Source organism: Ahaetulla prasina, chromosome 15 (assembly GCF_028640845.1).
Source record: "Ahaetulla prasina isolate Xishuangbanna chromosome 15, ASM2864084v1, whole genome shotgun sequence".
In the NCBI taxonomy this organism is placed as follows: Eukaryota; Metazoa; Chordata; class Lepidosauria; order Squamata; family Colubridae; genus Ahaetulla; species Ahaetulla prasina.
The window spans coordinates 7,146,143-7,171,254 of NC_080553.1; the positions used below are offsets into that span (position 1 = coordinate 7,146,143).

At 42.6% G+C, this 25,112-nt stretch overlaps 1 protein-coding gene across 1 annotated transcript in view; it reads left to right on the forward strand.

The window, feature by feature from the left end:
• The window catches only part of ULK1 (unc-51 like autophagy activating kinase 1), a 99,450-nt gene that overhangs the window by 44,005 nt on the left and 30,333 nt on the right, over positions 1 to 25,112 (forward strand). The window contains exons 12-18 of the mRNA XM_058158202.1: positions 3,134 to 3,216; positions 3,514 to 3,564; positions 14,676 to 14,764; positions 15,585 to 15,744; positions 17,352 to 17,412; positions 18,971 to 19,060; positions 19,339 to 19,467. Of these exons, the coding sequence (XP_058014185.1) occupies positions 3,134 to 3,216; positions 3,514 to 3,564; positions 14,676 to 14,764; positions 15,585 to 15,744; positions 17,352 to 17,412; positions 18,971 to 19,060; positions 19,339 to 19,467 (663 nt within the window). The remainder of the gene's footprint in view (positions 1 to 3,133; positions 3,217 to 3,513; positions 3,565 to 14,675; positions 14,765 to 15,584; positions 15,745 to 17,351; positions 17,413 to 18,970; positions 19,061 to 19,338; positions 19,468 to 25,112) is intronic.

Genomic DNA, 25,112 nt, shown 5'->3' on the forward strand with positions numbered 1-25,112 from the left:
TATTTTTTCCTTCCTTCCTTTCTTCCCAACCCAAAATAAATGAAGAACATGCATTTTTCCATGTTTCGTTTTACCGGGCTCATCTTAAAAAAGCTGCGGTTGGTGGTGAGCCCGTATAACGGTCTTTGATGAGAAATTCTAGAAAAAGGAAATTTTTAGATGGAGTTGCAAGCTTTCTCCTTCAGGGTTCAGCCATGGTCTGTTGAAACTGTGGCTTGTTGAGTAGTCCTAGAGGGCAGGTTTATGTGCTAGAGCAGGGGTCTCCAACCTAAGCTGGCTGAGGAACTCTGGGAGTTGAAGTCCACAAGCCTTAAAGTTACTAAGGTTGGAGACCCCTGTGCTAGAACAGTGTTTCTCAAACCGAGCAATGTTAAGTCGGGTGGGCTTCCACTCCCAGAGTTCCCCAGCCAGCATGTTTTAAAACTGGTGGATTTAATTCCCAGAATTCCCCAGCCATTATGTTTTAGGACAGGTGGACTTCCACTTCCAGAATTCCTCAGCCAGCTTGCTTTAAGTTCCCAGAATTCCCCAGCCAGCCTGCTTTGAGACAAGTGGACTTCAAATCCTAGAATTCCCCAGCCAGCATGTTTTAAGATGGGTGGACTTTAATTTCCAGAATTCCTCAGCTGGCATGCTTTAAGATGGGTGGATTTCAATTCCAAGAATTCCCCAGCCTGCATGCTTTAAGATTTTAATTATTTTGTTATTAATTTTTCCCCAGTCGTCTTGCTGCGAGGCAATTCTGGGATAAAATGGGTGGATCTCAACTCTCACAATTTCTCAGCCAGAGTTCTGTATGGGGAATTCCGGAAGTTGCAGTTCATTCAGGCATCTTAACAATGCTAAGGTTGAAAAGGAATGGGGTATGCCTAGTTTAATAAAAAGAAGGACCAGGGGAGACATGATAGCAGTGTTCCAATATCTCAGGGGTTGCCACAAAGAAGAGGGAGTCAAGCTATTCTCCAAAGCACCTGAGGGCAGGACAAGAAGCAATGGGTGGAAACTGATCGAGGAGAGAAGCAACCTAGAACTAAGGAGAAATTCCCTGACAGTTAGAACAATTAATGACTTCCCTTCAGAAGTTGAGTGTGCTCCATCACTGGAGGCTTTCAAGAACAGACTGGATTGAACTGGTATAGGGCCATGATGGTGAACCTATGGCACGATGGCGAACCTATGGCATGCGGAGACATATCAGTGGGTACGCCAGCATTGCCCTAGTTCAGTTCCAGCTGATTTTCGGGCCTTCTGGGCCCACTGGAAGTCGGCAAACAGGCGGTTTCAGGCCTCCGGAGAGCCTCCGGGGTGGGGTGGGGAAGGCTGTTTTCGTCCTCCCCAGGCTCAAGAAAGCCTCTGGGCCCACCGTGCCATCATGTGCTAAAAGCGGGGGGAGGGGGGGGTCGCATGCACATGGCACGAGGGGGGGCACATTAAATTATGGGTGTGAGCACCCGCGCTCGTCCCCCACCCCATGCTCCCCCTGCTTTTGGCGTGCGACGGGAAAAAGGTTCGCCATTTCTGGTATAGGGTCTCCTGCTCGAGCAAGGAGCTGGACTAGAAGACCTCCAAGGTCCCTTCCAACTCTTTATTATTCGATGTTCAAAAACCTTGCGCTAGACGGAGGGAAAAGCCAGAAGGAATGACTTTGCCAGTCGTGTAATAGCATGCCGTTGGCTGCAGGCCAAGAAGGCAGTCGAGGTTGGGCCAAAAATTCAATTTGGGTTTAATTTGATTTGATGCTGGTGACGTTTTCCATTTCATTTTGAAAAGAAAGTAAAGGAAATGGTTTGTCTTTTGATCGGATTAAAACCTCCGGGGTGGGAAACTTTTGAAGGGGCCGTCAAGATGGCTCCAAAAATCTTTGTGAGCAACCTGTGACCGATTTTCAGTGGCCTTCAGGTCAGTTGCAAAAAGGGGTGTGTGTGGAATTACTCATGCCCCCACCCCATCAATCAGATCAAAAGTTGGATAACTTTGCTTAATATCCCCTTAAGCAAGATGTGGGTTTAAATTGGAGGTTATTATTATTATTATTATTATTATTATTATTATTTTTTGCTTGCCAAATACATGATTTGAACCAACATGTCATCTCAGGCAGGAAAGATGATTGAGAACGAGTCTGTATAGGCACCGTTTGTTTCGCTATTTTTTAAAAAAACTTGTTATTAAATAAAAATATTGATGGCGCAATGGAGAGTCCTCATTTAGCAACTGCCTCTTTTAGTGATCGTTCGGATTCATGAAAGGGATGAAAAAAGTAAGGTTCATGAGCCGAACTTCCCTTGATAACTTTCCATAAAGCAAAGTAAAGCTGAAATTAGAATGTAAGCGGGGTTGCTGCTTCACTTAGTGACCGCTTCGCTTAACAACTGAGTTGCTAGTCCCCGTTCTGGAGGCTAAATGAGGACTCCCTGTATATGTTTATACTATAAAAGTGCTGGGAAGAAAGAAAATTGTTGCAGAGGTGGCGCAGTGCTTAGAATGAAGAATTGCAGGGTAACTCTGCCGACTGCCAGCAGTTCGATCCTGACCAGCTCAAGGGTGACTCAGCCTTCCATCCTCCCGAGGTCGGTAAAATGAGGACTCACATTGTTGGGGGCAAGAGGCTGACTCTGAAAACCGCTTAGAGAGGGCTGGAAAGCACTGTGAAGCAATTGCTGATTTTCCTTCCCTCCCTCCCTCCTTTCCTTTCCTTTCCTTTCCTTTCCTTTCCTTTCCTTTCCTTTCCTTTCCTTTCCTTTCCTTTCCTTTCCTTTCCTTTCCTTTCCTTTCCTTTCCTTCCCTTCCCTTCCCTTCCCTTCCCTTCCCTTCCTTCCTTCCTTCCCATCTTTCCTTTTCCTTCCTTCCTTCTCTCCCTTCCCCTCCCCTTCCTTCCTTCCTTCCTTCCCGCACAGTGGTTAGAATGCAGTATTGCAGGCTAATTCTGCCACCTAACAGGAGTTCGATCCTGACCGGCTCAATGTTTGGGAAGGTTCATCCTTCCATCCCTTTCCAACCCTGTTATTCTGCATTCTGCAAATCTTACATATTTGTGGGTGTTTGTGTTTATATGTGTATCCAAAGTATTTACAAGGAGGGTGTTTTTTCTCCCTCCTTTTTAAAACTGTTGTTTCATTTCTTTGTTTTAAAGCATCCCAAGAGAAACTTCTGCCCATTTGAGACAACTGCTCTTAGGGCTGTTGCAACGAAATTACAAAGACCGCATGGATTTTGGTAAGAAGCGTTTTGACGTTGCTTAAATCCAAAGGGTAGCCAGTTTATTTTACGGTCCTTGGCCTCTTCTTTCTTTTCTTTTTTTTCAAAAACAAACTGAAATCCCATCATAAAGCCAACTTCTGATTGAGAATGAGTGTTTATTTATTTTATTTTATTTTAAATCTGGGTTTTTTTAAATTTAATATTGAAATGTAACCTGTTTCCTTCTCCAATCTTGACTAACCACTGAAATTTCATTCAACCACCTCCTCCTCCTCCTCCTCATTATTATTATTATTATTATTATTTTTATAGATGAATTTTTCCACCACCCGTTCCTGGATGCCAGTGCTTCTATGAAAAAATGTAAGTTTCTTTTGTGTTTTTTCTCTTCGGGGTTGATACGTCGCTGCAGGGCACGTGGGCACACGCAGAGCGAGTTCAGCGATGACAGCCTTAATACGTTTTCCTGGTTTTCCCTTTGAGTTCGTTGTGTTTCAGAGTGTTAAGGGAAACGGCCTTCTTCCCATCTGCTAATAGTTACTAGGGGAGGTTTTAAAAGTTTTTTTTAATCAGGGCAACCTGGTCTACCCAATACTGCTCCCACTTTTTTTTTTTATTTGCATTTATATCCCGCCCTTCTCCGAAGACTCAGGGCGGCTTACACTATGTCAAGCAATAGTCTTCATCCTATTTGTATATTTATATACAAAATCAACTTATTGCCCCCAACAATCTGGGTTCTCATTTTACCTACCTTATAAAGGATGGAAGGCTGAGTCAACCTTGGGCCTGGTGGGATTAGAACCTGCAGTAATTGCAAGCAGCTGTGTTAATAACAGACTGTCTTAGCAGTCTGAGCCACAGAGGCCCCTTTTGCCTTTCAGCCCCAATCCGGGAGCCTTCACAGGCAGTCGCTTTTGTGACAAACTAGTTTTTGCATTAAATTTATATTCTACCGACAAAGAAAATAAAGGGAGACTAGTATAAATCTATTTTACTATATACTAGGCCTCTGGTGACGCAACAGGTTAATGCAGCCTATTATTAACAGCAACTGCTTGCAATATTGCAGGTTCTAGTCCCACCAGGCCCAAGGTTGACTCAGCCTTCCATCCTTTATAAGGTAGGTAAAATGAGGACCCAGATTGTTGGGGGGCAATAAGTTGACTTTGTATATAGTATACAAATGGATGAAGACTATTGCTTGACATAGTGTAAGCCGCCCTGAGTCTTTGGAGAAGGGCGGGATATAAATGCAAAAAAACAAATAAATAAATAAAATTTAGCTCTCGTCAGCTAGCCAGACAGTTCTGGGATTTGAACCCAGGCTGCTTGTATATTAGGTAGATGTCTTAACCTCTAAGCCACAGGCTCTCCTCCTTTTGTCAGCTATACTAGGTGAAAGATTACATGTTTTTTGTCAGGGCAACCTGATCTAGCTAAATATGGGACGGAGCATACTGCTTCTGTTTGCAAGGGAGATTTTATTCATTTATTGATTGATTGAATTTATTTGCTGCCCATCTCATAACGAAACGACCCCGGGCAGCTTTACAGCATTTTAAAACATTAAATTTTGATGCTTTATGGATTGTGGTTGTTGGACTTTTTGGCTCGCCAAAAAGACAATGAAGAGGAATTGTCTTGGATGGCATATGAAACATATCAAGAAGCTAATGTATATAAGTACAGGTAGTCCTCGATTTACAACAGTTTGTTTAGTGACCGTTCAAAACTACGACAGCACGGAAAAAAGTGACTATGTTTCACACTTACGACCGTTGCAGCCTCCCTGTGGTCACCTGATCAAAAATTGGCAAGTGACTCATAGTTACGACGGTTGCAGTGTCCCGGGGACAGATATTCCCCTTCTGCAACCTTCTGAGGAGCAAAGTCAATGGGGAAGCCTGGTTCACTTAAAAACCACGTTACTAACTGAACAACTGCAGTGACCCATTTCAACAAGGGTGGCAAGAAAACTTGTAAAATGGGACAAAACCCACTTAACCCATGTCTCGCTCAATGGCAGAAATGTTGGGATCGATTGTGGCTGTAAGTCAAGGACTACCTGTAACAAACTTCCTTTATTAAATACTTTGTATTATTTGTATTTACTATATATTTTGTATTATCTTGTGGGGCCACGTGAATAATAGAATAACAGAGTTGAAAGGGACTTTGGAGGTCTTCAAGTCCAACCCCCTGCTTAGGCAGGAAACCCTATATCAGACAAATATTGTCCGATATCTTTTTGACTAGCTGTCCAGGGCCTTGTGTGTGTGTTGTGGGTTGGACACACCTTCTTAAGATAAAAACAATTCTTCCGTTCCAAGCCCCTAATTGACAAGTAAAAAGAACTAAGTTCAAATTTTCTAGTCACAGGTCTACCTGTGCCTGAGTTTCTTTAAATTTTGGGAAAGAGCCCTTTCATTTATGCTGGTCAGCAACCTCTGTGTTTTCTCCTGAAGAATCGGTTAGATAGCTCCTGCTTTCAACGTGTTAAAACCTGATAATTTTATCCTCTCTCCAAAATATAAAGATCTTTTCTCGCCCGTAGCTTCGTAACAATTGCATGCGCTGTTACCTCGGTTTGTGTTGTCCTTGAAAACCTGCTTTAGGAGAATTCTTTCATTTATAGTTGGAGTTTTCTACTTTTTCACTCCCTTTTTCTCACCTGGGGCTGACCTAATGGATGATAAAGGTATGCTTAAATGGGAAAGACTTTCGCTTGCTGGAGAGAGAGAGAGAGAGAGAGAGGGAGATATTCAAAATCACGAATGTGCAACGGTTTTGCAGAATCAGAAGATTAAAAGGCACTAACTTGTAGAAAGGAGAAATACCCAGGGCCTCTGCCTGATTTCTCCACCAAGGGAGAACTGGTAAATAAGATTTTAACGAAGAAGCAGAGTTGTGCCCCTGGGGAAATATTGCCAACCAAATTCTTTTGGTTTTGCTGCTCCAGGCATCTAAGGATAGACAATGATTCTCTTTCTGCTACAGATCTTAGATGATGGTCACCTTGGCGGAACGTTGAGTAGCCAGGTTCATACATCACATGGCCTCATTCTCCTTATCTCGGCTTGGCATGTTGCATGTTGCATAGAACTTAGAATAACTTCATTGTCACTTCAAAAATATACTAATTGCCAGCGGTGGGTTTCACATTTTGTTACCACCGGTTCTCTGCGCGCGCACACGCTTCATGCACGTGTGGTTTCTGCATTTGTGCTTTGCTCTCTTGTGACTTCCGCGCATGCACCCGGTCTTCCGCATATGCTCCCGGCCTCGAAAACGTGCCTAAATAGGACGGCATAGAGCCGTCATAAAGCCGTGGAGGATGGGTGGGCGGGGCCATCAATTTCCACTACCGGTTCGCCCGAACCGGTTCAAACCGGGTGAATACCACCTCTGCTAATCGGCATACATTAAAATGAAATTTCGTTGCATGCAGCTCTCCAACGGTCACAAATCACCTCCAATATACACTACATAAACATGACAAAATAAATAAGTACAAAATCGTGCATACACCCACATATATTATATGACACAGAGAAACAAAGCAGTCTAGTTCGGATGTATACATGTACATGACGAGAAAAACGAATCTTGCAAGTTTACCAGGCGGATGGCCTAGGGAACGAAGCTGTTCCAGAAATACTGCTAGAAATACTTTGAAACCTTCCTTCCAGAGGGGAGCAACAGAAACGGACTAATCTCAGAAAATGAGATTTGGTAGTCATGCTTCAGAGTATTTATCCTCAATTCTTAATGGCTGTTTTAAGTTAGTCTTAACTTAGTGTGATATGGGAACTCCACGCAGCCTTGAATGCTTCGATCTATTCCAGCTTTTGGAATAGATCAGGAGGGTGCAAAAGGATAGCTCTTTTCATAGCCATCCAGCTGAGGCATAGAGGTTTATGTGGTCCAAAATTTTGAGACAGGCTGATCTCAGTTTGAAGAATAGATTATTTTGGGAGAAGGCTGGTTGATATTTTAAGTTTCAGGATTCGGTTCCTATGAAATGAGTAATATTCTGGGTTATTCCCTTATCTAGGCATAGAATTAGCATAACATGGCCTTATCCCCTTCTATTCCCATATTTATTTAGCAGGACGTTTAGACTCCCCAAGAAACCATAGATTCTGGCAAGAAACCCTTGTTTGATACCATAGTTTGTTGGTCTGGAGATAGGCATCCGTTTCTGTGGGGTGCAGAGGTTCTTATACATCTGTAAATCCATTGTATAAATATGAAATTAAATTAATTAAATGGGAAATTCAACACTGCAGCTTGGTTTACAAAGGAAAAGATAAAAAAAATCAGGAATTGGTTGCATAAGCGTGATAGCTTGTATTTTTTATAAAATTATTTGTGCAATCTTTTCACCGCCCCAATCCTTAAGGAAGCCAGGTGGTTTAGAAATAATTAATTTGCTCAGTTTCCTGATTTTCACTGGCTTGTTGGAACAAACTGTGGTTTACACAAAGCCTGAATCGAGATGCAGTTTGCAACTTGCAGGAGATATATGGGGTGAGGGATAAGACGATCCTGGGTTTTAAGGGTGCTAGATACCTTTGGGGAAAATTAAGGTTGCAAATTAGGAGTTTAGAATGCTTTCTGTTGTCATCATTTCTTTCAATGTTGAATCTTTCATCTTTAACTGCACTCAGGTGTCACTCGTGCAGGCAGAAAAAAGTTCTCCTGGTGTAGGGTGGCCTCCAAGCCTTCTCGGTCCTTGCCTTCACCAGCAGGGATCCCCTTGGGTTGTAGGACAGAGAAAGGTGGCCATTCTCCAAAGCAGAAGGTATACTCCCGTTCCAAGGGTGTTCAAAGGTTAGCAGATCCTCCTATCCCAGTGGTTCCTCCATCGCGGACAAAGGTTACAACCAAACCCGAGACATTCGTTGGCCAAGTAAGATCTTCTCAACCCAAGCCTTCATTGACGACAGCCCGGAAGAAACCTCAAACGGGGCCCCCATCTGCTACCAACCTACAGCGGATGAGCCACCAGGGATCTTCAAGCAAGCCAGAAAGGATCTTCTTGGCTTGGCCTTCATTCCCTTCTTTACCAACCACCTCTGAAAAGCTACAAAACATCACTCCGCTAAAGGCACAAACCCATCCTCGCAACCACCAGAATTGGATTCCTGTGGTCCAGCCACCATCTCCAACGTCGTCAATCCAGATGTCTAGGGAGACGGGTTCTCGAAAACGTCGTCACAAACAACTATTGGTGGTGCCATTGCTTCCCAAGTCACGGCCATCCCATAACTGGGTATAGATTGGGAGCCAACGTCATACTGACCCAAGGGAGTGATGCTACAGTATGAAAGACAGGAGAGCAAAGTTACCTCATCTCCATCTTTCAGGAGTTGACAATGATGTGGGCTTACAGGAAGATAGTCATAAGCTACACACATTGCTGATTAGGGCACCGATTACCAAATTGGTATTACTGAGAAAACAGCTTACCATGTGACTGCTGTTTGGGAAGTCCTTGGGATGCGAGACACCACGTGTCCACTTGTGAACCTGACCTCTTGAGAAGAGGATTGAGAGGGTCAACTTTGACACAGGCACTGAGAGGACAATTTCAAGAAAGAAGGTGGATTGGACTATCAGATCCTTGGAGGTAATTTTGAAGAGTTGGCAGTAATTGAATAAACGAATCAGTCAATTCATCTTCTCAGGTAGATGTTTCTTGGAAGCTCTTCCTTGTCCAAAGCAGCGTCTGCAGGAAACATTTGTTCATTCTCTTCAAGGCATTTAAGAAATCAACCATTGCTCAGAGAAGGGCATTGATGTTCTTCGTCGAAGATCTCCAGCTAAAAAGTCCTCAGAATTTAGAGAAGAACCTGGTTGATGTACATTGTGATGTACAAGCCAGGAGAGATCCTTCAAACCTCCAGCTACAGCAGAGAACTTCGTCTGTATGATGGTCTCCCACCCAAACATCATTTCATACCCAATGTAACCTTGTAACCCTCTTTTAATTTACCTATCTCGGATTGCAGGGATGGAGACCTTGACGTTCTATAGGTATTGTTGGATTACAGGTAGTCCTCAATTTACAACCATTTGTTTAGTGACCCTTCAAAATTATGCAAGCATTGTGTAAAGTGTCTTATGACCATTATGGCCGTTGAATTTATGATTATCCCAAGGTCACATGATCCAAATTCATGCACTTGGGAACAAACATGTATTTACAAGAGTTGCATGGTCCCAGGATCATGTGATCACCATTCATGATCTTCTCAGCTGGCTTCCTTCAAGCAGAGGCAATGGGGAAGCCAGATTTGCTTAATGACCATGCGATTCACTTAACAACGGCAATGAATGCCTTACCCACTGTGGGGGGGGAAAAAGGCAGTAAAATCAGGCTTGATTCATTTACCAACCGCCTTGCTTAGCAATGGAAATTCTGGACCAAATTATGGTCGTAAATTGAGGACTATCCATATGAACAGGGAAAGGCATATTCAACTCCTCCGTCAACCATAGAAACTCACTCTTGGACCAATAATTCTGTCCTAGCCCAACCTACCTTAAAGGTAGTTGTTGTGAAGAAAAATTACAAGGAGTTGCTTTAAACTCCTAAAGAAATTAATGGGATATAAATTAAACCAAGTAAGCAATCGTCAGAGATTCATAGTCCAGCACCCAAGAACCAGAGATTTTCATCCCTGCAGCCTTAAAATGTGAAACTTTTATTAGCAATTACCAAGATATCTTGCGAGATTTTCCTTCTGCTTCTAAGATGATTTCTTCTTCTTCTTCTTCTTCTTCTTCTTCTTCTTCTTCCTCCTCCTCTTCTTCTTCTTCTTCTTCTTCTTCTTCTTCTTCTTCTTCTTCTTCTTCTTCTTCTTCTTCTTCTTCTTCTTCTTCTTCTTCTTCTTCGTCTCCTCCTCCTCCTCCTCTTCCTCCTCCTCCTCCTCTCTCTCTCTCTATTTTTTATTTGTTTTGCTAACTTTGAGTCTGTTTTATATGTGTATTTTTTTAAAAAAGAGAGAGATGTCTGTAGTTCATTTGTTTACATGGCTGACTTTATTTTTGTTACGCGTTTGTATATTTATGCCTTTGTGTAAACTGAGCCCTCTGTGTTTTGAATTCTTAACGGGAAAATAAAGCCAAAGGAGAAAAGCAACATCAGACTTAAGATGCATTTTGTGTTTTGCTCTCTCACCAAAGAAAAAGGAGAAAGCTGACCAGATCTCCACCGAATTGATGGTGCAGAGTTTCTAGCCGGTTTTAGAAAGGGACATATATGTCTATAAACAAAAAAAAAAGTGAATTAAGTCGTCCCTGAACTGATCAACATTTTGTACTGGTAGTCCTCAACTCACGACCATAATTGCGCCCAAAATTGATGTTGCTAAGTGAGAAATTTGTTAAGTGAGTTTTCCCCCAGTTTTACGACCTTACCTGCTAGACTTGTGAAGTGAATCTGGCTTTCCCATGGACTTTGCTTGTCAGACGGTCGCAAAAGGGGAATCACTTGCACTTGACACTGCAAGCCATCGTAAATAGGAGCCAGTTGGCCCCGTGTCTGCATTTCGATCACGTGATCAAGGGGATGCTGCAACGGTCATAAGTATGTAAAATGGTCATGAGTCACTTTTTTCAGCGCCATTATAATTTTGAACGGTCCCTAACTGAAATTAAGGACTACCTGTATACCATAATGGGGAACAAACAGAATAACAGAGTTGGAAGGGACCTCGTAGGTCATCTAGTCCAACCCCTCACCCAAGCAGGAAACCCTACGTCATTTCTGACAAATGGCAGTCCATCTCTTCTTGAAAGCTTCCAGTGATGAAGCTCCCGCAATTCCTGAAGGCAACTTCTGTTCCGTTGGTTGATAGTTCTCACTGTCAGAAAATTCACTGTCATTTCCAGGTTGAATCTCTCCTTGTCCGTCTTTGCCCCTCCCATGTGCTTGAGAAACCTACTTGGTCCTACTTGCAAGACCCTTGCATGCTAATTTTGGCTAGTATTAAACTAGGCCGGCAATTCAGTGTATCATGAATGCCCATTTAGTTCCTTTTTTTTCAAAGGTAGCCTTTGAATAATAAACCCATCCGAAAACGGGCTGATGGTCAGTTAAATGTATCACAGAGAGGAGGGGGTCAAGCTATTTTCCAAGGCACCCAAAGGCCAGACAAGGAAGAATGGATGGAAACTGATCAAGGAGAGATTCAACCTAGAAATAAGGAGAAATTTTCTGACAGTGAGAACAATCAACCGATGGAACAGAAGTTGCTTTTGGAAGTTGTGGGAGCTTCATCCCTGGAGGTTTTTGAGATGAGATTGGACTGCCATTTATCAAAAATGGTGCAGGGTCTCCTGCTTGGACAGGGGGTTGAATTAGATGACCTACAAGGTTCCTTCCAACTCTGTTAATCTGAATCTATCTAAGATGATCAAAGGCCTGGAGACTAAAACATACGAAGAACAGTTACAGGAACTGGGCATGGCTAGTCTAGTCAGGAGAAGGTCCAGGGGAGATATGATAGCAGTCTTCCAATATTTGAGGGGCTGCCCCAGAGAGGAGGGGGGAGGGTCAACCTATTTTCCAAAGCACCTGAAGGCCAGACAAGGAATAATGGATGGAAACTGAACAAGGAGAGATTCAACCTAGAAATAAGGAAGACTTTTCTGTCAGTGAGAACAGTCAACCATTGGAACAGAAGTTGCCTTCGGAAGTTGTGGGAGCTTCATCACTGGAAGCTTTCAAGAAGAGACTGGACTGCCCTCTGTCAGAAATGGTGTAGGGTCTCCTGCTTGGGCAGGGGGTTGGACTAGATGACCTACAAGGTCCGTTCCAACTCTGTTATTCTATTAACTATCCATGTGAAGATAGGCCTATGGTCCACTCAAAACATGCACTTACCCATCCAGCTTATCTTTTCACATCTGGTTCTCTCCAGATGTTGTCTCAGAACGCTAGGCTTTGGCGTCTTCTCCCATCTGGAGAGACGCTGCTGCTCTCTCTGATCTTTTTTAAACAGGAAACGCTGGAGAACAAATTTTACGCAAAGCGTGTCCTCTGATCCCTGGTTGAATGCCTCCTTAAATTCAACGTGAATTGGAGCCTTGCTCTGTTATATTTGGGCTGCTTCTAACCCAAACAATGACCCTCAATCAATACTGATTTTCCCACGCCCGGAATTAAATGTCAAATGAAATCTCGGAATCCCATCTTAGTCCGTTTCTCAGGCCGGGTTGATGGACACACAACAAGAATCGAAAAATACGGCTGTGAATAGACTAAATATCCATCTGTGAGGATTAAAAAAAAAGCTAGTGAATTTTCTATCTTGAATGGAACGTTAACTTGGGGATCTAAAATTCCGAGTGGGAGATTAATAAGTCAAATGAACTATATATTTATCTGCTCGGCTAGGAAGCAAGGAAGGAGCTAATGAGCAGTTGGAAGAACGAAAGGTTTAATTAATGGGCAGCTCATGGCATTTGTTCCTTAGATGATTCTTGGCTTCACATCAAAGGACAGCTAACTCCGTTGGGTCAGGCCCCAAGCAGGGGACAACCAATGGCCTCCCACTCTGATTTAAAACTCAAGAGCTATTCTATTTCTGTCCCTCTTTCATTTATGGGTTATTAGTCAATCTGATTAAAAGCATTTGTCACCTGCCTCAAGACCCAGATTGGTCTGATGCTTAAGGCAGCAGACTAGAGACTGGGAGACTATGAGTTCTAGTTCCACCTTAGGCATGAAGGCCAGCTGTGTGATCTTGGGCCAGTTCCATTCTCTCGGCCCTAACAAGGAGACAATGGCATGGAAGCTAGCTGGGTGCTTTTGCCAATTACCAGGAGATAGTGAGTTCTAGTCCCACGTTAGCCATGAAAGCTGGCTGGGTGACTTTGGGCCAATCAGTAGGATACAGTGAGTTCTAGTCCCACATTAGCCATGAAAGCTGGCTGGGTGACTTTGGGCCAATCACCAGGAGATAGTGAGTTCTAGTCCCAGCTTACCCATGAAAATTGGCTGGGTGACTTTGGGCCAATCATTGGGAGACAGTGAGTTCTAGTCCCACTTTAGTCATGAAAGATAGCTGGGTGTCCTTGAGCCAGTCTCTCTCAGCCTAATTCAGCTCACAGAGTTGTTGTGGTGGGGAAAATGGGAGGAAGAAGAAATAAAATAGAATATGTTATTGGCCAAGTGTGATTAGACACACAAGGAATCTGTCTCAATGTACAAGCAAAGCTACCAGGACCGTGGTAGCTCAGGCTGGTAAGAAGCCTGTTATTAGAACACAGCAGCCTGCAATTACTGCAGGTTCAAGCCCGGCCCGAGGTTGACTCAGCCTTCCATCCTTTATAAGGTAGGTAAAATGAGGACCCAGATTGTTGGGGGGGGCAATAAGTTGACTTTGTAAATATACAAATAGAATGAGACTATTGCCTTATACGCTGTAAGCCGCCCTGAGTCTTCGGAGAAGGGCGGGATATAAATGTAAATAAAAAATAAAAAAATTAAAAAAAAGAATGATATCATCATAACGATACCAATATGAAAGCAAGAAAATATTGGACGAAAACACACACATGGTTGGAACAGATGATTAAACAGCATATAGATTTAAAGCCAGAAGTATTTTTGTTAGGTATAATACCAGAAAGCTATGACAAGGGGACTATATACTTAATGCTACAGCATTAAGTATTGATAACAGCGAGAATTGTATTTGCACAATATTGGAAACATGATGAAAACATAATCCGGAAAATATTGGATTGTGCAGAGATGGATAGATTGACATTGAAAATAAAAGAAAAAGGAGATACAGAGTATTATTCAACGTGGAATAGGTTTTATCAGTGGTTAGAGATAAGAGGTAGAAATTAGATGAAGAAAGAACATTGTTATATGTAGTAAAATATGAATGTTGTTTATAATTATAAGTAAGCTAATATAATTAACAGGACTATACTATATATAATTATACCACTATAATTATAATTATGGTTAGAATCACTATGTGTATTATTACTACTACTATCAATATATTTGCTACCTTTTCTTTTCTTTTCTTTTTTTTTTTGTAAAATGGAATGCCCAGACAATACACTTGTTTTCAAAATGCTTATGTATAAATAAATAAAACTTGACCTGAAAAAAAAGGAGCATTAGATATGTTTACAGACTTGAGTTGTTTATAAAATAAGGTTTGGGTGAATGAAAAAGACCACCACATACAGTAGCAACACTGGGAGCACAAGCTACTGTTCACAAGGAGCAAACCCCACACCCTCTAGCACTGATGATGTTACCTAGCTGGGTCATGAAACGTCTGCAAGCGAACCACCAAGCTCAGCGAGCACCAAGGACTTCACAAGTGCAAATATTTTCTGGAGCTGCAAACATTTTCTCATATTTACTATAAGTCTAAACATGTGGTCTTTTTTTACCCCCTCTTCCTTCCTCCTCCCCTACCTCTTTTCTACAGCTGCTTCTGTGCCAATGCCTTCTTATCCAAGCTTAGGCTCAGGAAGTTCTTCCAGCAGTTCTTCGACTTCTCACTTAGCATCACCTCCTGTGAGTATATTCGATAGTCCCCTCCCGCACAGATAGTTCCTTTAGGACTTGAAGTACGCTAAACTCACCATGCACCCCGCAACATGGGCCAGTGACATTTCTAGTATACCTGGAGGCGGGTGTACTCAAAACTGGGTACTCTGTGCCAGATGAGTAGAGTTGAGTAGAGTAGAGTAGAGTAGAGTAGAGTAGAGTAGAGTAGAGTAGAGTAGAGTAGAGTGAATAGAATAGAATAGAATAGAATAGAATAGAATAGAATAGAATAGAATAATAAAATTTAGAATGGAATGGAATAATAGAATAGAATAGAATTAGAACAAGAGTAGAGTAGAATAGAATAGAATAATATAAAAAAGAATATAGAATAGAAAAGAATAGGATAGGATAGGAGAAAATAGAATAGAAAATGGAATGGAATGGAATGGAATAGAATAGAATAGAATAGAATAGAATAGAATAGAATAGAATAGAATAGAATAGAATAGAATAGAATAGAATAGAATAGAATAGAATAGAAAATTCTTTATTGGCCAAGTGTGATTGGACACACAAGGAATTTGTCTTTGGTGCATTAGCTGTCAGTGTACATAAAAAGAAAGAATACATTCATCAAGAATCATAAGACACAACACTTAATGATAGTCATAGGGTACAAATAAGCAATCGGGAAACAATATCAATATAAATCATAAGGATGCAAGCAACACAGTTATGCAGTCTTAAGTGGGAAATTAGCAAAGCATTGGCAGAGATGACTAACATCCCTTCTCCAGCGTTGTTTTTTTTTTCAACTTGGCTCTCCTCTCTTTTCCTTGAGAAGTCGCTCGGCGAGATGCCCCATCTCCAGGAGAAGACCCCAGCCTCCCCCCAGCCAGGCTCCCCAGCTTTCCTACACCGGTCAAAGGAATCGGGGGGAAGCAGCAGCAAAAACTCCTCCTGCGACACCGATGACTTTGTAATGGTGCCAGCCCAGTTTACAAGTAAGAAAGAGTTTGATGCCAAAGCACAGTGAGAACTGGAGCATGGGTGGTAGAGAAACGGTGTACTTTGGAACAGGGGTCTCCAACCTTGGCAACTTTAAGCCTGGTGGACTTCAACTCCCAGAATTCCCCAGCCAGCTTTGCAAAGCTGGCTGGGGGATTCTGGGAGTTGAAGTCCACCAGGCTTAAAGTTGCCAAGGTTGGAGACCCCTGCCGTAGAGGGAAGAAAACGTATGGAAGATCCATCCTCATTTTTCCCCCTCCTCCAATTCTGGGTGTTCAAGTCCACCAGGCTTAAAGTTGCCAAGGTTGGAGACCCCTGCTTTAAGCTATATTGTTAGTTTCTTCAGCTCAAATTCAACAGAAGCTATTCAACTCCCAAAAACAACACGGTTTTAGATAGACCTCTTGATCATATGCTAGGATAAAACCACCGTCAGAGTCCAATGGCTCCCCACATAAAGCAGTTTTTTTCCCCCTAGGGTGGGTTAATTACTTTTTGCTATTTATTTTTTATTTTTATTTATTTATTTATTTATTTTTGTCACAATAATATACACAAGCATCACACAAAATGATTATATAGTATATAAACATATATATGAGGTAATATAAGGAAGTATAAGCATATATATATAAGAAAAAACAATAGGATAGGAACGGTAGGCACGTTTGTGCTCTTATGCACGCCCCTTATAGTCCTCTTAGGAATGGGGTGAGGTCAATAGTAGATAGTTTTTGGTTAAAGCTTTTGGGATTATGAGAAGAGACCACAGAGTCAGGTAATGTGTTCCAAGCACTGATGATTCTGTTACAGAAGTCATATTTTCTGCAATCTAGATTGAAGCGGTTAACATTAAGTTTAAATCTATTGGTTGCTCTTGTATTATTGCAATTGAAGCTGAAGTAGTCTTTAACAGGAAGGACATTACAATAGATGATTCTATGAGTTAAACTTAGGTCTTGTCGAAGGCGACGGAGTTCTAAGTTTTCTAAACCTAGGATTTCAAGTCTGGTGGGATAAGGTATTTTGTTGTTTTCAGAGGAGTGGAGAACTCTTGTAAAATATTTCTGGACACGTTCAATTGTATTGATGTCAGAAATGCGGTGTGGGTTCCAGACAGGCGAGCTGTATTCAAGAATTGGTCTAGCAAATGTTTTATATGCTCTGGTTAGTAGTGTAATCTTTCTGGAGAAGAAGCTACGCAAGATTAGGTTTACAACCCTTAGAGCCTTTTTTGCTATGTAGTTGCAGTGGGCTTTGGCACTTAGATCATTGGATATGAAAATTCCTCCTCCTCCTCCTCCCCCCGCCCCCATTGGAGGACGTGCTCGGCAGAGGAGTCAAGGAGGGGTGATCTGGGGTTTTGTACTACTGAGAGAAAACCCGGATCTCCAGATTCGGAGTTTATCCAGCTGTGCCAGTTTACCTATGCTAGTAAAAGAACTTTGAAAGATGTTTGCCTCGGAGTCTTTTCTTTTAGGAGGGGGTTTTCTGGAACGCTGACAATGAGTGTATTTTGTGCACAGTTTTGCAAGATGAATATAACATGCATTATTTTTTTTAACAAAATTTCCCCCCCCCCTTTTTTTTTTTTAAATTTTAGGTGATATCGCTGCGGACGGTACCGGTGGCAAACTGATCCAGGACAGTCTGATGGGAAGTGGGTAAGTAAAGAAGAAAAAAAAATACTTTGAGTTTCATTTTAATTGTAACGAGGTTCGATGGCTCCTGGTTGGTGTGTCAGTTTTCGACACACCTCGGAGCCGTTTTGCAACAGAATAAAAATAAACAACCAGATTGGCATCCTTAAAATAAACAACTAAAGGAAGATTTCAACATTCACTAAAGATATAAGTAGATACTTCTGCTATGAAATGTGAGTTCGGAGCTGATGCTTTTGTGACTTCTGTATAGTCTTAAATTTCATAGAATGAGGAACATCATATCCAGTGGTGGGATACAACTGATTCAGGTGAACCGGTAGTTAAGTTACTGGGTGGCCCCTCCCCTCCCTGCTCCGCCACTTCCAGGAGTCCCCATGTGCCCCATTTTGGCTCTCAGGTAAGTGTAGGGTGCCAGGGGTGCGGTGCGCGCTGCCCCGTGGACCATTTTTGCTCCCAGAAGACTTCAGGGAGGTCTCCTAGACCCAAAACGGGGTGCGGCACGACCCACACACAGCCCATTTTCGCTCCCAGAAGGCGGCAGGGAGGCTTATGAGGCCCGAATAGGGCATGGGGAGTGGGGGGTGGGGCTTCGCGTTCCTATTGCAGCCTATTTTTGCTCCCATGGGGGTGCAGGAGGCTGAGTGCTGCCTGTCGCACCCCTTGGCCACGCCTACCATGGCCACACCCATCCACCCAGTCATTAGCCTACGTGTTTTTTTTAATTAATTTATTTATAATTTTAAATTTTAATAGGGTTTTCTATCGGTCTATGACCGTTTTAGTTAGTTAGGCCTGTTAAATATTTCGTTTTAAATCCGTTTTTAAATTTGTGATTTATACTGTGTATGCTATGTGTTTTAATATGGCTGTAAACCGCCCTGAGTCCTTCGGGAGAAGGGCGGTATAGAAATTAAATTATAAATAAATAAAAATAAATTAGGACAGAGAACCAGTTGTTAAATTATTTGAATCCCACCAATGACTCATATCAGGGGTGAAATCCTCCCGGTTCGGACTGGATCGCGCGATCCGGTAGCGATGGGGGCGGGTAGCTCGGAGAACCAGTAGCAAAAATCCCTGCCACCCCACCACGCCTCGCTGTTCCTCTTCTGTCCCTGAAGCGCTCAGTGGTGATATAGCTGCAAACGGCCTTAAATGACTGCCGCGGCGCTTCAAAGGGCTGCACTACAGCTGATCAGCGCTGTAGGCGGCTAGTAGACTGGTACCTCTATTTTTAAAGAAGGTGGACCGGTGCGCTTCCAAGTTTTGTATACTTTACTATTTTTATTATTTATTATTATTGGCCATACCCATTCAGTCACCTGACCACCATGCCGCGCCCACCAATTAAGCCACACCCACAGAACCGGTAGGGAAAATTTTTAGATTTTCATATGGCTCATATTTTAATATTTTCTCAATCACGTGTTCTCCAGATTCATTGAAACTTACAACTCCCAAAAGCCTCCAACTATTGATGGAGTTGGTTGGCAACCACCACCTCTCTGGTGTAAATACATTAGTGATCTGTGTTTGTTCTCTCCTTGGACTTCTGTAGGAGCTCCCTGGTGACTTCTGCCGACTTGGAAAGCCAAGGAAGGACTCCATCTCCTTCTCCTCCCTACAGCAGTTCTCCTAGCCCATCCGGGTAAGACGGACTCTGAGATTTCATAATTTCATAATAACAGAGTTGGAAGGGACCTTGGAGGTCTTCTAGTCCAACCTCCTGCCCAGGCAGGAAACCCTACACCATTTCAGACAAATGGTTATCCAACATTATCCAACAGAGATGATATTCCTCACCCTCACAATGAAAATGAGAAGACAGTGCCCTGTGGGGTTGATTATCCACCCCACTTGCGCTAGTGTGGGATGTCCTATCCAAATGGACTTTCCGTCACTTGTCTATCTTCTGTCTCCTTACAGGCGATCCAGCCAATTTTCATCCGGCACCAGAACCGGACAATCAATACCCATTCCAGTCCCTACACAGATCCAAAATTACCGCCGGATTGAGCAGAATCTTCAATCCCCCAATCAATATACTTTGCCACGGTGAGTATTGGAAGGTTGACTCTGATGGACCAGTTTGCCAACGATGATGTGATGCAATGTGTGGAGAAGGTGGGTTTCCAGGAGGGAGAGAGGGGCTGCATTCAGGAGACTAAGAGGCAACTCAGCCTGGATGTTATGTGTGCGAGAAAGAGTGAAAACAGCTTCTCCCTAATAGCTCCCAGAATATATTGTTGTTCTGTTCTCCTTCGCCTCCCTCCGAGTGATGGCTTAATTAGCCGGCACGATCAGCTCTGGCAGCAAAATAGCAAGTGTCTGCCAAGTGTCTCAGTTATCTCCCTTGATGCTGATGAATCACCCAGGAACAAACTTCAGTTCTTAGTTACTCAGTTGATTTGCCTGCTACGAAGAGGCACAGCAGCTCTCACTGCCTTTATATCCTGTGGGGTGTGGTTCCATGGCTCAGCACTTCCTAGGCCTGCCCACCCCTGCTTCTGTTGTTCCCTCCTCTCCTGCCTACGAAACTTAGGGTCCAACCAAGCCTGATTGCCATCAGCTGGATCTGAAGGCGTGGCCTGGGGGTGGGGAAGAATCAGGGGATGGAGGCCTCGTTATCTTTTCCACCTGGCCTGCCTCTGGCTCCTGGAGCTGAGCCAGGGAAGCCGGTGCTCCCAAGGTAAGTCCTGACAGCCCTTCCCCCTCACTTTCCAAGTCACTTTCTGGCAGGAGGCCTGGCTCGGGGAGGCACAGACACAACAGTTATACAGGCAGATAGCTTGAGTGTTCAGCCTGGCAAGTTTCTGTTTATAGGTGTGAAACAATAAAGAACTTAGCTTGGAAGAATGTCATTCTTGGTTTGGGACCTGATTGGCAGTTATATAACATATGTAGGTAGGCAGGCAGGCAGGCGGGGAACCGAGGAATGGAAGGAGGGATGGAGGGTTAGACAGGGATAGAGGGACAGGCAGACAGAGAATAAACACAGTGTGATAGTATGTAGTCTGGATTCCCAGGAGGACTTAGAGCGGGGGTGAAATCTAAAGATTTTCCCTACCGGTTCTGTGGGCGTGGCTTAATTGGTGGGCGTGGCTTGGTGGTCAGATAACTGGGTGGGCATGGCCAATAACAATAAATAATAAAAATAATAAACAAGGTATACAAAACAATAAGAGGTACCAAAAACCAACTTTAACACTTTACACACACACAACACAACACAACTGACTCTCTCTCTCTCACACACACACAAAATGCCACATACAGCTATGTGAGATTTTGTGTGTTTGTGTGGAGTGAAACACTACAGAAACACACCAAATCTCAGAAAGCTGCACAAATATTTTATTTTATTATTTTATTTTATTTATATTTTTTAGATTAGGGGTCTCCAACCTTGGTAACTTTAAAGTTTGTGGACTTCAAATCCCAGAGTTTTTCAGCCAGGAAAGCTGGCTGAGGAACTCTGGGAGTTGAAGCCCACAAGCCTTAAAGTTACTAAGGTTGGAGACCCCTGTTTTAGATAAAAGCAGCTTTAAATTGCTGTCTAAAAAAACCCAACTCCTTAAAAAAAAACCAATTAACTATTAACTAGGCAGATTGAGTTGCTCACCAAGGAGGTGGATTGCAGGCAGGCATATTCAGTTGCTAGCTGATGCAACTGATTGCAGCAGCTGAAGAGCCGAAAAGGAGCAGCAATTATAGGTAAGTGGGGATTGGGTGGGCATGGGTGGGGGCTGTTGTAAGAGGTTGTTAAAAAATGATTTTAAAAGCTTGTGATGATCAGGGAACTCAGCTGGGATGACCAGAGGAAAAAAAGATTTTAAAAGGCTCCTCTGACGATCCCAGCCGAAGTTGCCTAATCGCAGCCCACAACCTCTTAAAAGGATTGTTTTAACAACCTCTTCGGCTGAAGAGGTTGTTAAAAAAAAACTTTTAAAGGGTTCTGATGATCGCAGCTGAACTGTGCCAAAGGCTTTTTTTTTTTTACTTTTAAAAGCCTTTTCTTGGCTGAAGAAAAGATGCTTTTAAAAGTAAAAAAACCCAAATGGTGCGGCTCAGCAGGGCCAGTGGGGCGGGGCCAAGGATTTTATGGTTCTCCGAACCACCAGCCGCCATCACTACTGGATCGGGAAAGCCGGTCCGAACCAGGAGCATTTCACCCCTGACTTAGAGGCAACTCAGACTGGATATTATGCATGAGGGAAAGAAACTGAAGACAGCTCCCAAAATACTGTATTTTTCAGGATATAAGACGCACTCCCCCCCCCCAAAAGAGGGTGAAAATGTGGGTGTGTCTTATACACTGAATATAGCCCCGCCCACCTGCCGGCCCCCACCCTTTGGCCTCTGCCTGCCATCAATTTGCCTCCTTGCAGCAAACAGCCCATTTCAGTTTCAGCTTCAGCACAACCTGATTAGCACAAGCAGCCGATGGTCGGCTTCCCGACCATCGGCTGTTTCAGGCTGTAGTAGGGATTGCCATTGCCTATTGCCGCCTCCGCGCGGCCCATTTTCCGGCCTCCGCGGTTTGCTTTTTGCTGCAAGGAGGAAAATTGCTGGGAGGCAGAGGCAGATTTCTTTTTCTTGTTTTCCGCCCCAAAAAAGGTAGGTGCGTCTTATAGTCCGGATCGTCTTATACTCCAAAAAATACAGTATATTGTAAGGGCAGATAATAGAGTCCTCAGTCTGGCAAAATTCTATAGGTGGGAAATAATAAAAAAAAAAACTCAGCTTGGAAGAATCATCATATATCATTCTAGCTTTTGGGCCCGACAGATTCACTCAACTGCAGGATTGTCAGAAGGGGCTTAAAATATGGACCAGGTCAACCTTGGTGTATTATTTTGCAAGCTCTTAAACTCTTTGAAGTTTAATTTGAGTGTCAGACTTTTGATGAGACATCGCTGTGAACCAGAGACTAATTTCCACTTTGTGGGTAGTGTCAGGATGAGAACTTAAATATGATTTCTTTTCACTTTGAGTTTTGCACTGAACATCCAATGCAATTAATGTTAATGCAATTAAACCCAATGAATTGATGCAATTAAACCCAGTGAATTGATGCAATTAAACCCCATGAATGTGACTCTTTTGCCAGATGTGGCTTTGATCCTTTCCCGTTTTATTACGTTAAAAGCTGTACTTGGATCGTTCAACTGCGGCGGACATCTGGGGAACATACCTCCAAAGTTGAGGAGCGGGGAGGCGATGCTCAGATTGGGAACTTCTGCAGTTTGCAAGCCAAACAAATCCCCAGCTTTGCATTCTGTGGGAGAATCCCAACTGTTTTGCACAAGAGAAAACTCCCCTTAATTTTAGAGTGCCGTCATTTCGGTTTTGCATCATCTTAAATGTGATCACTTCTTCTCGGGTTATGGGTGCGTCTTAGGGAATTTTGCCGTGTTGGATTTTCCAGGCAGAGATGGATGGATGGATGGATAGATAGATAGATAGATAGATAGATAGATAGATAGATAGATAGATAGATAGATAGATGGATTAGATAAATAGACAGACAGACAGACAGATAGATAGATAAGATGGATGGATGGATTAGATAAATAGATTAGATAAATACATTAGATAGATAGATAGATGGATTAGATAAATAGACAGACAGAGAGACAGACAGACAGATAGATAGATAGATAAGATGGATGGATTAGATAAATAGATTAGATAAATAGATTAGATAAATACATTAGATAGATAGATAGATAGATAGATAGATAGATAGATAGATAGATAGATAGATAGATGGATTAGATAACTAGACAGACAGACAGACAGACAGATAGATAGATAGATAAGATGGATGGATTAGATAAATAGATTAGATAAATACATTAGATAGATAGATAGATAGATAGATAGATAGATAGATAGATAGATAGATAGATAGATTGATTAGATAAATAGACAGACAGACAGACAGACAGATAGATAAATAGATAGATAAGATGGATGGATTAGATAAATAGATTAGATAAATACATTAGATAGATAGATAGATAGATAGATAGATAGATAGATAGATAGATAGATAGATAGATAGATAGATTAGATAAATAGACAGACAGACAGACAGACAGACAGACAGACAGACAGACAGACAGACAGACAGACAGACAGACAGACAGACAGACAGACAGACAGACAGACAGATAGATAGATAGATAGATAGATAGATAAGATGGATGGATTAGATCAGGGGTGTCCAAACTTGGTCCCTTTAAGACTTTTGGACTTCAACTCCCAGAGTTCCTCGGAGTTGAAGTCCAAAAGTCTTAAAGGGACCAAGTTTGGACACCCCTGGATTAGATAAATACATTAGATAAATACATTAGATAGATAGATAGATGGATTAGATAAATGGACAGACAGACAGACAGACAGATAGATAGAAAGATAGATAGATAAGATGGATGGATGGATTAGATAAATAGATTAGATAAATACATTAGATAGATAGATAGATGGATTAGATAAATAGACAGACAGACAGATAGATAGATAGATAGAAAGATAGATAGAACTCTCTAATATCTATCTATCCATTCATCCATCTAGGTCTAGCTATAGCTCTGTCTGTTTTTCTCTCTATATCTAATATCTGTCAGTCTGTCCATCTGTCTGTATCTATCTTTCTCTCTCTGTCTCTAATATCTATCTATATCTATCTCTATATCTCTGTATCTCTTTCTCTAATATCTATCTATCTATCTATCTATCTATCTATCTATCTATCTATCTATCTATCTATCTATCTATCATCTATCTATCTATCTCTATCCATCCATCCATCCCTCGCTCTAGCTCTAGCTCTATCTTTCTCTCTCTCTCTCTTCTCTCTCTGTCTAATCTCCCTCTGTCTCTGTCTCTCTCTTTCTCCCCCCTACCTGGAAAATCCAACATGGCAAAATGTGTGTGCGTGCATGTGTATTTATTTTATTTGTTCTGGTTCACCTGCTTAGTCAGACATCGCCGCTGTTTCTCTGAAGTGTCATTATCTGTAATTATAGAGAACATGGCAGAGCCATGCCTTTGGCATGCAGTTTTTGGACTCAGGAACCCGTCATGTTGCCGGGATGCCTGGCTTACAGCCATGTGATGGAATCGATCCATCTTGTGTAGGTGGCACCTTGTCGTTAAGGGAAGGAAGCCTCTGAGAGCTACCAGTTTCTTTGGCTTGGAAGAAAAAGATGGATGACAAGAAGCCCATCTGGGAATGCTTCTGGGCTTTGGTTAGCCAAGGATCTCTGTGTCTGGCAAAGGATGGAAACAGGTTGGACTTTGATAAGCTTCTCTGTTGTCAAAACTGGAGAATTTGGCTACAGTTTGGTTTCTTCTTCCCTCTTGAGAGAGGGATCTTGTTGTGGCCTGCCAGCGGCCAGGAGAACTGGCAGCAGATTCGGACAGCGAGGAGGTTGGGGAGGAATGTGGGCCAGTCCTGGAGTCTGGGGAAGGCTCAGAGGAGGGCTCTGAGTCGGAGGCAGAGAGGGAGCCAAGGCCATCTGGTAGTTCTTTGCTGCCTCCGGAGTCTGACATCAGCGAGGTAGAAGAACAGCGGGAGCCTGTTCCCAGTGTGCGCAGATTTGCCAGAAGACGGGAACAATTAAGAAAACAGGGTCGACTTGGGAATAAGGTTTGGAGATGATTGGTTCCTCCCATAAGACATAAAGGAGAAG